This window comes from Nelumbo lutea, chromosome 1, assembly GCF_056320005.1.
Source record: "Nelumbo lutea isolate HS-2025 chromosome 1, American lotus-T2T, whole genome shotgun sequence".
NCBI lineage: Eukaryota > Viridiplantae > Streptophyta > Magnoliopsida > Proteales > Nelumbonaceae > Nelumbo > Nelumbo lutea.
In genome coordinates, this window is record NC_142684.1 from 16,640,871 (window position 1) to 16,657,863 (window position 16,993).

A 16,993-nucleotide genomic window follows, 5' to 3' on the forward strand; every position below is an offset into this window, starting at 1 on the left:
ATCTAATAAAACCATAGCTGGAATTGAGATCTTATTCGAAGAAAATGATGTCAAATATCTGAAGTTTCTTTTTGTATCCTATATGATTAGAAATTGTTCGAGCAGAGGAGAGATCTCTCCCAACCAAGACCAGACATTTCAATACATATCGGAAGCTTCCCAATATACAGGGGGTGTTTTGGGATTTAACCCGGTTCAGGGGGTAGAGACAGGCCTTAAACCGACCCCCCTGTGCCAGATTTAAAAAAAAAAAACAAAAACAAAAACAAAACAAATAATAGAAATGAGCTTCCGTGAACCCTGCTCTCAACAAGGCTTGAATGATATAAACACGTCCCCCTTCAATCTGCACATGAAAAGGTTGAGATCCACAATAATCTTCAAGGACTCCGAAAATGCATTAGCCTCGCATTCGACAGTGGTGTGTATAACTTTATGGTTCTAAAATAAAGTCTCCTCTATTCATTAAACGCAGGTTGGTGTCATCATGGATATCTAACTAAAATTTCTTTATGCGCCGACGAGGCACGAGGAAAAACCGTCTACCGACCAACGGATTTTTTACGGATTTTTTTTCCGTTGATTCCCGATTTCCACTGCAGAGCTATAAACGTTCAAAGGTCAAAAACCTCCACTCTACACACCAATGCCCGCCTGTGAATTGGCATCAATTCCAAGCTGGCACCCACCCCAACTATACTTTGGGCCTAAAAATTCTAACCCTGGGCTGAACCGTCATTCTCCCTTTTCTTCTGTTTTTAGATTTTATATGGAAATTTCTGCACAATATTATTCATAGATTATATTCACACAACCAAGACCGAGAAAGAGTTTAACGAACTGTATCAATATGGACCAGAGGAACAAACATCACTTGTTAGACCAAACAACCTTGAGTGATAAAGAGACTGAGAGTTCCTCAGACATGACTGACAGAGAGGAAATACACAGGCATCAAAGATTTCATAATACTACTGAGATGCTCAAAACTACACATTAAAGAAGCATCCATCCAGACCTACTGAACCGTTTCCCCATGATTTGCTACATACAACTCGTTTTACTTCTTTCCTCTAAGTTTCACACCAAGAGCCCGCTCTAGCTTGGCAATTATCTGTTGATTTGGGATGGCTTTTCCAGATTCATACTCTTGAATCACTTGGGGCTTCTCATTAATCATCTGCACGTAGAACCACAGCTCAATTTCATTTTTCCTTTTTTTCTATTTGAGGATACAAGCACAAAGAAGTCCAAAGAGCATACATGTGCACAATACACAGAAAAATGTTCTTGCTACATACATACATACATGCATACATATGTGTGTGTGTGCATATATATATATATAGAGAGAGAGAGAGAGATAGAGAGAGAGAGAGAGAGAGACCTGTGCAAGCTGGGCCTGGGTGAGTTTCTTGTCCATTCGAGCTTGCATGATGTTCTTCTTCAACTCAGTGGGTACACGCCCATCTACATCCAAAAAAAGATGCATTAAATTTAGGTCTGAAATACACGTTACCTCACTAAAGAATAAACATTAGCCAAAAGAGATGGTGAAACAAACAGTATCAAAATAATTGACAAGGATAACGGATTGGAAAGTGGGTCAAAGTATTAGTTGACAAAGCCAACACGTTGGAAATGAGTTTCTAATTACAAAAGTTCCAACGCTATGTGACCATACTTCCATGCACCAAAGTCCATCAATATTAAGTATTTCCATTTAACTATTAATCGTTACCTACAAAACAATGGAAACTTAATTGAACCATGGAACACCAAGTCCAATGTTGTCCTAAGCAACGGCACATCAACTCACTGTATAACATCTAGTCCACCTTCCCCTGATCAAACAAAGCCTATGTCAACAGAACATTGAGTAGGGAGGAGTGGGAGTGTAAGCAAGAGCTGGAGTACAACAGCAGCCCAGTAATAAATCTTTTAGGCTCCATTTTGGAAGTACAAACATAGGGAGAACGAGTGAAAATTATGCTTTACATCTGTTTTTCATGTTTGATTTTGTTTGTTTGCTTGGGAGCATAGTTTTAAGGCACCAAGGCAAGGCAAGGCTATGTGACGGGGCGCCTTGTTGCCTAGGCGATGGATTTTTTTTAAGTAAAAACATGTATCCTATGGTAGCTCCCTAGGTTCAATAATCATATTTCCTTAATGAATATCCATAATAAAAGTATAAACTTCATGTTAAAGTATAGAAAATCAACATATTCATGAGAAGAAAGAAAAGAAAATTAAAAAAATATAGGGGCTGAACCCCTATTTCTGTGTTGATTTGACAATATTTTATGTTCTTCCTTGCGTATTGGTTCAGGTTTTGAAGTCTTTGAGGGTTCAATACAGCATTTAGCAATGTTTGTGTTCATTAAACCCTAACAAATAAGAAAATAATATAAATAAATCAGTATATAAACACACAATGAACATTTTAGTTTAAAAATGTCTATTTTATAATTATAACCTCAAAAAATTAAGAATATAAAAGTTTTTTATAACACGCTATAGAAAACTACTTGGCGATTAGGCAAGGCAAGCCTCCAAGGGCACCTTGTCACCTAGGCGTCGCCTTGACAACTATGATTGGGAGTAAAGTTGGAATTAAAAATGATTTGGTCCTTGCCTTACATGAGAAAATGAAAGTAGAAAGATTGTTTGTTTGAGAGGAGTAAAATAGAGTCCCCACCATAGTTTTCAAGGTGCCAAGGCGAGATTAGTGAATGGTTATAAATCCCCACCATAATTAATCTTCTCAATTACGAGTTATTTGGGGGTACAAGACCACACCTTTGACAGAAAAGTCCCTGCAATGTTAGAAGACTGAAGGGCCTGAAAAAAAGAGGCACAAGACTCCAAACAAGGAACATTTCCAAATTCTACTACCTGGAGAGGATTGATCCAAATAGGTTGACCCTAAAAGAGTAACAAGTTCATCCAGAATTGCCATTTCTAACTCCCTTAGCCCTCTCCTAAGTCCCAAGTCCCATGAATTATTAATATAAAACAAAGAGGTTACTTTTCTTGTATTCTCTGAAAGTGAATAAATAGAGGGGAATCTATCACTAAGGGCACTCTCCCCTACCCAAACATCTTCCCAGAACAACACTTTGTTTCCTGCATAGGCATCAAATTTGAAGGAATCATAAAGGCAAGCTACCACAAATTGCTTTCAAAGAAGAGCAACGAGAAGCCCTAGGATCGAGACCCACATCCCAACCATTGTCTACCAATCCGTGAATGCTCACTATAACGCTGTACCAGAATCTATACTGTTCCAGCGGCAATCTCCGTAATCATATTCCCAACAAGGTTGTATTTCTTAACATGATACTTCCTATTCCTAAGCCTCCATCATCTCTACACCTAGAGACCATCTCCGACTTCACTAGGTGATCCTTCTTAGTGCCCCCTAGTACTCACAAGAAGCCCCTCGTGATCTTCTCTAACTGGATTTCTGCTTTCACTGGAATTCTGAAGGTAGAAAGTAAGTACACTAGTAAATTGGCCAGTGTTGACTTTTTAAGGGTTATCCTGCCCCTCCCCAATGGAATGTAGTTTCTCTTCCAATTTGCCAGTCGTTTGGTGAATCTCTCAGAACAGTAACTTTCATTAATGAAACAATTAAAGGAGTACGCCGTCAACCACCCAAGACAAGAGTGTTGACTCCAAGATTTAGATTCATCTCAATATTTCAAAACTGCCCAAAGCAAATTATACCTGAAGGTCTCTTGCTTTGCCAAAGTATCAGTTAATCCATTTGCCAATCTCCATAGTCCACCTAAACAAAGCCAAACCTCCATTGCTATACAATTTATTTCCCTTTTTCAAGGTAAAAATAAACTTTCATTAAAGAAAGAAAAATCCTGAAAGGTGATAAGGTATCACCACTTACAACAGCATAAAAAAATACAAAAAAACTTCAACCAATATTTTCCACATTACAAATTTGAAACCGCAACACTTCCACAAGCTTATCCCCCAGATCCTCCCTTGTTATTTGTCTAAATTCTGGTAATATTAATACCATGTCTGCAACATATTTGCTGACAGCTTCCACAATTTTATCCACATTGTGCAATTTGTCTTCAAAAATTCTTCTGTTCCTTTTCTTCCATATATTCCAGCATATTGCAAATAGAATACAGCTCCAAATCACCTTTGCTTTCTTGTTTCCTCTTATCTCTGGCCATGAAGAGAAGATCTCAGCAGGAGAAACTCAACTATAGTCCCTAACTCCAAGCATGGCAGCAAACAGCTTCCATAAAAATACAGCTATCTTGCATGAGAAAAATAATGGCTAGCATCTTCCTCTTTTTCTTTGCACATGAAGCACATATTAGACAAGTTGAAGCCCCTGGATTTCAGATGTGATCCGCAGTCAAGATATTATCCATCGCCACCAACCATCCGGATGCTTCAACCCTGGGAGGGATCGAATTCCCCCACACTCCATCAATGTGACTTGAATCTGAAAGAACCGTACAGAGAGAAAGATAGCAAGACTTCACAGTAAACTTCCCATTTAAGCACTCCTTCCACCATAGTTCATCCCTTGAGTTGACTGAGCTGAAACTCTCACCTCCTCCAATTTCTCCAATAATGTAATGCATTCTTCAAACTCTCTATCTAACAAAGGTTTTCTGAATTTTGGGCACCAAACCAGTTGATCCCTTCTCCTTTCATAACACAGGCTGATAGAAACTTCAGGTTCAGTCAGCCTATATAGCCTTGGACACAGCTCATTCAATTTGCCCATCCCACTCCAATCATCCTACTAGAAAGCTTGTCAGATTTTTGAATTCCTGGTTGAACTTCATGATCCCTTTTCATACACTCACCCCATAAGAAGCCCTAATCTACCTTGTAAACTGTCTGTGTCCAAATCCCCAAGCTGTTTGACTGCAGCCACCCAATCTGTATTCATTATTTCATTTCCTCTCCCCTTTCAATGACCTCTTACACGTGTCACTCAACTAGTTGAAAAAAAAATTGGCAATGACCATATCTAGTTGCAATGAATCAATTATTTTATCATATATTAACATATATAAAGATGACATATGCATGGGAATCTATAACCAGTTCCAAATAAGAAAATCCCAGCCTCAATTAAACAAGTCTGCAACACTTAATTACCCAAGGGAAATGATTAACCAACAAAACAATATACACATATGACAAATGTTTAATATCAGAAAAAGGAGGGAGGATCTGTATAGAGTGACTATAGAAATAGACTATAGAGTAGAACTCACATGTAACCTCACAAACAAGATTATTGATGGCATCTCTATTCAGCCACAAAACCAAGTTAAAAAAGATCATGGTTCAATGAGGGTAACCACCAGATGACATGGTGCTTTATGGTAATTAGATTGAAATCTACTTAACACCATCAGACAGAAATCTACTTATCACCATCCTTTACATGTGAGAAACCCTATTGATTTGCTACTTATATAAAACCATAAAATTCAACTTAACCATGGAATAGGCGATAGTGTAGGTGTGTGTATAAATAATTACATCAGCCAGAATTCCCTACTTGTGGAATAACCAAAGAATTGGAAGCTGTATTTTTTGGGCCAGCCTTTTTGGATAGATCCCTAGCCACACCTTGGATTGATTCCTAATCAAGGTGTGTTTGGTCTTGAAGAAAGAATTCAAGGCAGCCAGGCACCTTGATAACACCATGTTGTTTCCTGAATGACTACAATTTAATTAAGAGAGTAGCTCACAAGCATAGGGAATTTCAAAAGTTAGTGGAAAAACACTTGTTTTTTTTTCTTCCTATTTTGTAAAGATTATATTGAAGACCTAACACCTAAGCTGCATAGAAGAATGAGTCAGAAGTGAATAAATACTAAAGCATATTCCAACTCTTTGACCCTTAACACAAAATACTTTTACAGTAAGACCTCTTTCCACTATTTCAATGAAGCACTCATATTTTAATAAGAGATAAGTTGTCAATAGATTTGGTAATTGACAAGGAGGAGGTTCACTTCATTGGGCTCCCTAGGTGATAACTTAGTTGTGTTATGACATGCTAACCAGTCACTCCAACCACTTTGGCACAACAAGGACTTTGGACTTGATTGAATATTATGACATAGTATCCTCAATTATCCATAACAAATTAAGAAAAAATAAATTCCCTTTACGATAACTCAGATAAGAGTATGATCCATGTAAAAATACAAGCAATGCATTTTTTTTGAAACGCAAGGTAAAATTTTATTAATAAAAGGAAACACAACAAATTCCTAGACATAGAATGACTAGGAAACACAAGCAATGCTTATTCACCTTTACAATTTGAAAAACAACTGGCAAATAGCAGCTGCTAACCAACTACAAGTCGAAAACAAATCAAATAATATATCATCTCAAGTATAACTCTTGCCCTAGATTTTACATAAGAACTTTCAAATTTCAGAGACATAACCGGTTCTATCAAAATGGAAACAACCACCACCTAAAAACAATTATCCTAACTCTATCATGCAAATTTAGAGCAAAAAGCACTCAAGTACTCACGAGCAAGATTTTCAGTCTCATCATCAAGCTTCCTTGTGTTGAGAGAAGTGCTACTAGAGGCAGCTCTGTTTGTCCCTGCATTGGCTGTAAGAAAATAACAAAGGAAAACAAGCATAAGAAGTGGAAGTAAAACATCCATCATTAATACTATGAACCATGCTCAAAGAAAATAAAATATATATAACTGCAAATGTCTAACAAGTGATCAAAATTGTCAGAGTTAGATAATAATAAACAGGAAGATTAATACATAGAAAGCCAATGAGCATTGCAGAAGGAATCATTTCAACTTAAAATAAAAACTAGGGCACCTAAAAATAATTACAAGAACAATAATGAGAGAACAAACCTAATTTGACAGTTGACAAGGGGAAGTGGCTCACCACTCTGCATGTGTCTCAAAGATCAATATCAAAGGCATGGACATCAATTCATTTCCAAAAGTTGAAAGACAGTTTCAACAGCTAGGCTAATTGAATAGTATCAAGGACACAAGTACTACCTGGATCCACAACCATTGGCATGCCTCAAGGTTTATATGCCTCAAGGTTTCAGCCATATAACATTTCAAATTACTTTTCTTTAGGCATATTTTTTATGAATAACAGAAATTCATTAAAAATAATTAAAAATTACAAGATAGGGAGAGGTAAACTTTCTTAACTCTCCACAGACAAAAACAAAAACTATTACAATTGAGCCCAAAACAACTGGTTCCTTCCCAGCCCTTGTTTTGCTAAGACATCAGCAAAACCATTTGCTGCCCTTTTGACCCAACTGAACTGCACTTCCATATCTTGAGTCATCCACTTGAATCTCTTTTTCTCATTATTTAAAGTCCAAAAATCCTTTATCTTCCTTTTGCAACCACTCCAATACCAGCTCTGAATCATCTTCTACAATCATCTCTCTCACATTCAGATCTTTTTCCTTTTGCAATCCTTCCATGACAGCCATAACCTCAGTCCTTAGGGAGTCACCTATTCCAAACCTTTACTGTCCCTAAAACACCCCTCCAATACCAGATGGGCCTGCACCTGGATACCCTGCACTGTTCCCATCAAAGTTCCACTTGTAGTAATCAACCACTGGAGGAGACCAAGCAGGGCTTATATTAGGTTTGTGGCAATCAGAACTAGCCACTTCCATTTTTTCATGACATCACCTGTTGAGAAAACAGCAAACATCTTCATAGATTTTACCCAATGAACAACTCTCACCATAATGATTTCAATGACAGCTTCTCTACTTCTTTCCTTGTCTAAGAATGGTCTTGCATTTCTTTCTTTCCATATAGTCCAGCTCACAGCCACCCTTACACACCTCCAAAACACTCGTTCCTTTTTCTTTGACCATCTCAAGTAAGTAGAAGCAAATAAGCTTTGCACACTAGCCGGAGGAGACCACCAACACCCAAAACAACTAAAGTTTGGAACCTTGATGAATCACCTTGGCATTTATCCTCTGGATACAAAACAAATAGCAACCTTTTGTTAAAGATAGGGATGTTCAGAATTTTTTACAGTACCTTGGCTCAATCATCCACAGGACCATAATGAGGTGGAAATGGAAGAAGATGCTGCCTATAGAATTAGAGTAAGGTGGTTGAAGTGGAGAGGTGAATCTAGTGTGTTGTGTGGCCAGCATATACCAAGAGACTAAAAGAAAACTTTTATGATACAGCTACAAAACCAGAATTGTTATATGGAACAAAGTGACAGTCAATTAAGAAACAACATGTTCAAAAAATGGTGTAGTTAATATAATGATGCTGAGTGTCAAAGAAAGAAAGTTATGATAAGAAATGAGCACATTAATGAGGAATTAAGAGTAGTTCCAACTCTGAAAAGATTAGGAAAAATCAACTGAGATAGTTCGATTATGTTCATAAACAAACAATGACTGCACTAGTGAGATAGTTTATCACCCACTTTATGCAAACAGTCAACCCCCCTTCTCTCTCTCTCGTCTGACAATAAGAAACCCCTGCTTCCACTGCACCAGTCTTATCCAACAGTGTATATATATGCTCATCGACTACAGTATCCCCCTTTTATTATCAAATAAAGATCCCCTTCTGCTACATCCATCCACCATTAAGGATTGATCAACCCCTTCAACCCTCCCGTTTGTACTATCATCAATAACCCTAGTTAAAAATACACTTTTCTCTAGACAAAGAAAGGAAAACAGCACTTAACATACAACATATTACAGAATGCTCAACCGCACGTATGAATCATGACGAACTCAAAGATTAAAATATGTACCATATCCATGTCTGAATATGTGATGCAGTTCTGGTAAAATGTATCATTGGCTCATCGCAACTAAATCCTTTCAATTTTCATTGTTTCCTTTTGCATTAAACAGATTTCTTTTTTTTCATTATTTCCGCAATCCACCTCTTATACCTTGGTATTAGTATTGATCAAATACGAACGTTGCAAACAGAAGCTCACAAACGTCACATTAGAAGAACAAGATAATTTCAATCATCATTCCTAGACAGATAAGTCTAGTATTCCATAAATACTTGGCTATAAGCTTCAAAATCCATAAAAAATCGGAAATAACAGAAACTCCATCAATAGATCAAGATAAATAATGAAGGTGCGATGGATAATCAAAAGTCTCTTAATAATTCGTTTTTCTTGACACAGACCCATTCATTCATCAAACCACACTGCAGCTCAACAACATCAATAGTAAAAGAAATCAAGACAGAAAAAAACTCAGCAATCAACAAAAAAAAAACCTAGGGACGTATATTGAGAGGGAGATAGAGAGAAAGAGGGAACAGGAGGAGTAAACCCTAATCCGGGGAAAGGAGAGGAGAAAGCGTACACTTCTTAACGGTTTCGATATCGGCGCCCATGCGACGGGCGGCGTTAACGGCCTTCTCGTCTTTCTTAGCGGCGGCGGTTGGAGCCTTCTTCCGGATGACGACGGGCTCCCAGTCCTGCGTCAATGGACCAACTCCTGCCATTTTCTCTCTATTGCTTTCTTTCCTTGACAAACGATTTCCTTCACCTTCTTAGGGGTTTTTCTTGTTTCGACCGACGCTCGGAGCAACACTTTCTTCTACGTCTGCGTGTGATAGAGGGTTTTTAACGATGGAAGAAGCTTGTCTCGTTTCTAGGGGTGCAACTTGGGCGGGCCCAGCTCGAGCCCGAAGCGGCCCAACCCGAAATTTTACACGGATCGGACTTGGATTTTCGGTCTACGAGCTGGATTCGGGTCTAAGAAGTCGAGTATTTTTTTCGGGCCGAACTCGGGCCTATTCCTTACGTAATTCGATCCCAGCCCAAGCCCAACCCAATTATATATATATAAGTGTTGGGTACATATTTATAAATATATGAAAATATATTTGTATAAATATATTTATATATGTTAATTTTAGAGTGGATTTATTGACCAATCTAAGACTGGCCCGGGTTCAAACCTAATTTGAATGCATCAAATTACAGGGCAAGTTAGTTCGAATTAAAAAAATTGGACCTGACCTCGGGCTCGGGCCTTAAACCTAAATTTTAGGGTCGGATTTAAGTTGACCATAAACTCGACCCAACCCACCCGATTTACACCCCTACTCCTTTCTCTAAAATAATAGAGAATTCTTTTAAACCATCCGTAAGGTCTGAAATGGATTTACACAATACCCCTTTGCAATTGAGATGGCCGTTAAACAGCGACGGAAAAGAGGAAATGTCAAATTTACAGCTAAATTAGAAAAAAATGACAAAAAAATAATAAAATATACGAACAACTCAGTTTGATCATGGTGAACAGCGTCATAGCTCTCCGTCCAGCTGAAACCCCAAACCCATGTTTTCCGTCCAGCTGCGACGTCCAACGGTTGTGCGCTGTTGAAAGACAAAGTTATTGGCTACTGGTAAGCAAGTGAATATCTACTCTATTTTCCAAGGTTGATGATAATGTTAAAACCCTATTATTCTCTTTATTTTTTCAATGTTTGGCAGTGCCATTAGAGACAAAAATACTTGTTTATTGAAGAAATTGTTCTCAAGTTTCGAGGTGTGCACAAAGTAATGTTTCCTTCTTGTTATTGTTGCGTTTATGGGGTACCATTTGGTAAGGCTATAATTTGGGCCGGGTTGGCCCAAATCCAATCCAAAAAATTCGGATTGGATTAGGTTGAGTTGAAGCAAGGGTTAGGGTTAGAGTTGAAATTCAAACTCAATTTTACTTTGGGTTGGGTTAGCGTTGACCAACCCAACTATATAGTACATGTCATATATAAATATATGTTATATATGATATATCATACATTAATTTGTTTAGATTTATAATAGTTGTATATTCCCCACCATATATTATTATGTATTTCTTTTAAGATAACCGTTTCTCTTAATTCTAATCGGAAAGACTAAAATCTTAATAACATATTTTATGTTTTGGGAATATTTTATTCTTCATTTTCTCTCTATTATTTGTATATTCCCCACCATACATGAATTTGTCGCCCATTGCTTGCAGCCCATAAATGATCTATCAAAAATCATAACTTATAATAAAACTATAGTCATCTCAAACACTTATTTTTTTGAATTTTATATTAAAAGAACTAATAAAAATATCAACAAATAAATACTAATAAAACATAGGATTAATATATGTAGTTAAATTGAATTAAGAAGAAAAGAAAAGAAGCTAGGTAATATACAATTATATGTTTTTTTTCTAATATTTTGGTTGTCTTGAATGGTTAATGCATATTAGACTAATCATGGTTTATGGTACACGATCTGGTCGCTCCTAATTGGATGGAAGCTCAGATGTCGGTTTGCTTGCCGAACTGCAAGAGAACACAATCAGAGGACCTGGGGTGGCTTACCTAGTGTGGGAACTCCGATGCTTAAGTTAGCGAAGAGTGTAATGCAAGTTAAAGAGCTTTATAAGCAAGAGAGTTGAAGAGCTATTATCACATGTGCCTTGTAAAGTTGGAGGTGAGGCCCTTATAAAGGTGAGTTGCCATAGGCCTCACAAAACACATCCAAGGTCCCCCCGCCTGTGCTACCCAGAGTCCATTTCGCACCCAGAGATGGACTTCATGCAAACCGATAAGTCTTATCGAGTTCATCAAATTCGGGTAGAATAAGAATAAGGCTTGCGGATGTGCGGCGTGATCTCGAAAAATTTGGAGATAGTTGGCTAACTTCTAGAAGTAGGCTATGTGGCACCTCGACAGGTCAAGTCACCACAGGTTGTTTGGACCTTAGTCTTGGCCGAAATGCCCGAAATACCCGAAATACCCAAGCTGACCTAACTTGCTGAGGTGAGCATAAATGTTAAATTATCTTCTAGTTATCAAGTTGTTCCACGTATCCGCATATTAACAGATCGGGCCAATGATTATCTATGTATGCTAGGAATGTAGGGGTTATACAGTGAGTGCCATATGCGTATCAAACTTGATGGAGTGATTTAGTAAACAGTGTGACAAGAATGAATGCCAGAACATGGACAAGCAGTGTATGGGATGTTAGTGGCATCCCACGTGCAGATGTAGCTACGTTGACATTCATTAGGGACAGACTTGATGACTTTTGTACTAAGGCATTCCATGGGAGACTTACATGAAGGTGTATAGCCACTTTGTGTGTGGTATACCATATGATAAGTATTCACCACAAGTAAAAGGTCACCAAATCAAACCTCCTTCGGTGAAAAGAAAACCTGGTTGACCACTAGTCAATAGGAGAAGGGAGGAGGGTGAATCAGGCCCATCATCATGTACTGTTTTAGTCTCATAATAAGTGGAATTGTCGTTCTCCTCCCCCAACCCACACTACAACAACAGCAAGAACATATGTGAGTTTGTTTAATATGAAATGTTATGTCTTATATATATATATATATATATATATAACGGAATCTTACTGTTTTAGTATTGTCGTTAGCATTATATCGATGAATTGCACGTGTGAACAATGTATGAGAAACAAACCTCTTTTCCTCTGTTTGCAGCTTTGCATGTATAGTATATAACGCGTGTCACTCTATTTCTCCACTTCTTTCCTCAGTGCTCACCTCGCGCTCTCTCTCTCTCTCCTGATTTCAGAACTAAAGTCAATTTGCCGCTACTTCTGTTCTTCGACTACTCGCCAGTCGCCACCATCAACACTGCCATAGGACCATTCTATAGATATTGAAACCCTAGCCCCAACCTGAACTGCTCGAGGTCGAGAGCTCGCTTTCGCCATGGTGAGATCAAGAGATCGATCCCAGCTGTTTCTTATCCTCCTCTCTGCCATGATTTTAGCCTCCATCTCCTTGCATGATACACACGTATCCCCATTCTCTCCTTTCTTCCCACTCTCCCCATCTTGTCTATCTATTTTGCCACCGCTGCTTCTCTTCATTTCTCTCCCTCTTTTTCTTTATCTATCCTTCCTCTCCCTCGTCTGAGAATTCATGGAAGCTGCTCTAGAGCCTTCAGCCTCTACTTTCCCTCTTTTTAATGGCGTGTTTGGTGACTTATTATTTGAATGGGGTTTATCTCCATAGTGAAAACGGTAACGGCAATGCTTTCGTCTCAGAGGTGAAGGACTGAATTCCTCATATCTCAGATGTCTTGAATCACATTTTCTTGATTTCATTTTATTACTTTTATCATGCAATGCTTTCGTCTTCCTAGACCTTATCTTTAGCCATGGAGAAGGAGCGATTGGACGAGTTTTCTCCTCGGGAAGTTCTGGAGAACTGCCTCCGGAGCTTAGAATCTGAAATAGGTTCATCCAAAGCCAGTAGATCGGATTCTGATTCTCGACCCAATCGCAGAGCCGTCTCCCATTGTCAGGAATTCGTTCAGCTGATAAAAACTCGAACAATAAAGCGATTATACACCTTCCCTCATTTTGGAGTTCCAAAGGTTTCAAAAAGGAAAAGCAGAAACAGACTCTCTGAATCAAGTCTTGCTTTTAGAGGCAGAGCTCTTAAATCCACCCCACGACTGCTCTTGTTTTTTGGCTTTCGCAACCGCGCCAAATGCCTTTGTCTAAACTTCGGGTTTGTGTTAGTTAAGGTTTTAACACGAAGAGAATGCTACTTGGTTTGGCAGGGTGGCTTTCATTTTTTTTTTTATATATATCTTGCTTTGTAGTTTTGGGTCTATCGAACAAAATTGAAATAGACACGGTTTAATTAACCAAAGGATAATTCTTTATGGACTTAAACTTGCCACTTATTTTCTTTTGTTTTTTTTTTTCATCAGCTCCACTTATTTTTTGCTTTTTAATTGCATGTTAATGTTAATCCTATAACTTCTCATTGTCTGCAACTTTATCTAATTTGGTAAGGAGACCCAACGTTTAGGTACACCATTACGTGCTGTGACAGGATATCACTCTTCTTTTTTGTGTAAATATGCAGAGCATGTCTGGTCACACAAGTCCAGTTGAATGGGTAGCTTTTGATTCAACGGAGGTTTTGGTGGTTACAGGAGCTTCTACTGGTGCAATAAAGCTGTGGGATTTAAGGGAAGCAAAGAGTAAGTAATATTCTTTTCACTCCATTGATTGTTTTAAGTTGAAAAACACTTGCTAAACAGTTGGTGGCACAACTTGTTAAGTAGTTTAAGTACCAAGATATGGCACTTGAAAATTGGAACTCATGACAGATGCACCGTAATGGAATGCATAAGTTAATGACTCAAGGAAGCACCTGAAAATAATCCTGTTGTTTGGTCTCAGTTGGGCTTGGGAACCTAATTGCTTGCATCCCAAGTCTGACTCATTAATTTTGTTGATTAGGACATTCACATAGCAATTCCTTTACTTTTTAAACTAAAGCTTGTATTTGGAGAATTTTTAGCATTTTCTAATTTGTTTTATGATTCTTGTTGAAGTGTAGTTGTTCACACCCTTACCGGACACAGAATTAATTGCACTGCCATTGAATTCCTTCCATTTTGTTAGTTCTTTGCATCTGGTTCTTATGAATGCTAATCTAAAGATCAGGGACATTAGAAAGAAGGGATGCATCCACACATACAAGGGCCATACTCGAGGAATTAGTACCATTAGATTCACTCCTGGTGGCCGTTGGGTTGTTTTTAGTGGACTAGATGATGTTGTGAAGGTAACCATAAAGCCATTGATATACCCCTCCCCCTCCCCCCAACCCCCCAAAAATAAATAAATAAATAAAACTATAAATAACAGGTATGGGATCTGACAGCTCGAAAGCTTCTACATTTACTTTCCACGAAGGACAAATTACCTGCATAGATTTTCACCCCCTTGAGTGCCTGCTAGCCACAGGTGAGTATGGCTTTTGTGTTATCTCTGTGACATATGCATATGTGTATATTATGTTTTCTTGTTCTGTTTGAGATGCCAAGACTTGATACATATCCATAGTTTAATGATCACCTTATTTATCATATCGAATGCATTTCCATTTATAAAATTTTATGCACATTTATTGATTTGGTTTTCAAGAAGTGAACTGGCAATTAGGCTTCTTATGAACGTAGGAATCTCCTTCTATATTGAGATGGCTGTCTGTTTACAGAAAGATCTATGCACCTACAAATAGACTGTAGATGTATAAAACAGAACCTCTTATTATTATAAAGATTTGAAAAGTTAAAAACTATGTAAGATATATTTGATGAACAGCTCATTATTTGTTTTGATTGGTTTTGTTCTATAATTTCATTATCTAAAACATTAAATGATAGGTTGTATCTCCGCATTATGCTCTATAGATTGCAGGAAGAGAGAGAGAGAGAGAGTAATTAAATAGTCATAGACAATAAGGAAGGAGATGGGATTGAGCTTTTTCTTTCTTTTGGTGTTAGAAGAGAAGAAGAAATTACATACCTATCTGAGAATGGCTTTTACAAATAAGCAACAACATTACAGAAAAATAAATCTATCAAAATTTCAAGCATTAATTAATTCAATTCAATTAATGCTTCTACTCCTAAATAAACTCATGGCATAACCAACTTCTCATATTTCTTTCTTCTCCTATTGAATCTGGATAAGCTTATTCTCCTTGCCTATCACTCTCTCTAACATGTTTAATTATTTATCTTGCAGGCCTATGAAATTAGATCTACTAAACAATCATTGAATGGTTACCTGGTTCTTTCTTCTCCCTCACACATTTGCTAAATACATTTTCACAGGGATTTCATTTATTATCTTGTAAATTCTTGTCTTATAATCTTTGAATATTTCATTTTTTTGGCTTTCTATTTGTCATTTATCTGGCTGCTTCAAACAACAAATATAAAATTACAAATATTCCCTCAACTCATTCCATCTGTGTAGGCCTTATCCTCAGCTTCTCTGTCTTCTACTATGAGATTACCAATGCCCCGAAAAGGTAATTTTAGAGGAAAAGTTACATTGTTCTGTTATTTAAGGCTTCTTATTTGTATTGCCTTTTGTCCTCTGGACTCATTCATTGGGTTTCTTTATATTATAGAAGGTTAAGCTCAGAGGAAAAGTTATTTTATGTTGGATAATATCCTTATTCTTCTTAGAATTGTATCTATGCTTTTTCCTAGCCTGTTTTGTTATGTTATTTTTTGGAAACATAAGCGGAGCTTAGAAGAGAGTTCTTTTTTAGTTGGAAATTAATCTAATATGGATGAAATTAATTTAATATGATATTTATTGATACAAAATTTGTGTTTTCTATTTTGGCTTTTTAATCATCTACAAAAAAATGTCGGGCCCCAAAATTTCTACATCTTTTTTTAAATTTTCAACACAAAATAATTTCTGTCCTTTATTTTATGCAGGAGAACAACTTGCACCTGGGAATTGTTGCTTGCAATAGATTGGTGGAGCCATGGAAGAAGGGATCCAATAGTCTAGGTCAAGTGTGGGATTGAGAAAGTGAAATAGTGAAATACCATGTACCCAAGCAAGAAATGGTCAACCAGATGGGCAAACATTAATTTTGAAATCATTGGAGTTATTCATTATTCAGTTAGACATCACATCTCCTAATTGGAAACCTTTCTTCTTTTTCCAGTAAACAACCTTCTTTATCCTTCAGAAATTTGTATTGATCTTATTAAAGGAACACCTCTTTATATATAAACTAATTTCTCTTTATTTTGTATTGTTTCTATTACTGAGAATCAAGAACTGGGATTGCCTAAAGCTGTAATTGCTATTTGCTATTAATTTTCTTCATTTTTTACTCTTTCAATTATTCAGTATTATTCGCCCGTGCTTGCATGGGCGCTCCTTGCTAGTTTATGTATTAAGGGGAGGTGAGTTATAACTAATTGATGTATAATACAAAGGCCTGCGCAATTAGTCATAGTGGTAAGGAAAAAGGTATTATCTTCAAGGAGGGTGGGTGCATCTCACAGACAAGTTAATAGCACACATCAAGTGGGGTTTTCATCTGGGGCTACTTATGGTTGGTTTGGGATTAGATCTAGAGG

General features: G+C 37.4%; 2 protein-coding genes across 9 annotated transcripts; one reads left to right on the forward strand and one right to left on the reverse strand.

The window, feature by feature from the left end:
* Positions 1-776: 776 nt before the first annotated feature.
* LOC148873717 (multiprotein-bridging factor 1b) lies at positions 777-9,659 on the reverse strand. The gene is made up of 4 exons (XM_088985986.1): positions 9,400-9,659; positions 6,553-6,636; positions 1,388-1,470; positions 777-1,180 (listed from the first exon to the last, which is right to left on the reverse strand). Exons 1-4 carry the CDS (start codon positions 9,539-9,541, stop codon positions 1,061-1,063), a joined length of 429 nt encoding a protein of 142 aa, XP_088842112.1. The 5' UTR covers positions 9,542-9,659; the 3' UTR covers positions 777-1,060.
* A 2,933-nt stretch (positions 9,660-12,592) lies between these two features.
* Positions 12,593-16,755, forward strand: LOC148873718 (uncharacterized). 8 transcript variants are annotated; one of them, XM_088978368.1, is made up of 7 exons: positions 12,604-13,120; positions 13,951-14,068; positions 14,538-14,658; positions 14,742-14,840; positions 15,627-15,734; positions 15,861-15,915; positions 16,337-16,755. In XM_088978368.1, exons 1-3 carry the CDS (start codon positions 13,040-13,042, stop codon positions 14,642-14,644), a joined length of 306 nt encoding a protein of 101 aa, XP_088834494.1. In that variant the 5' UTR covers positions 12,604-13,039; the 3' UTR covers positions 14,645-14,658; positions 14,742-14,840; positions 15,627-15,734; positions 15,861-15,915; positions 16,337-16,755. The 8 variants fall into 8 exon arrangements, 4 of the variants coding, with proteins under 4 accessions (XP_088834494.1, XP_088834505.1, XP_088834512.1 ...); XR_016109967.1 differs by having other exon boundaries at positions 12,629-13,120; positions 14,533-14,658; XR_016109968.1 differs by having other exon boundaries at positions 12,629-13,120; positions 14,533-14,658; positions 14,758-14,840.
* Positions 16,756-16,993: the final 238 nt, after the last annotated feature.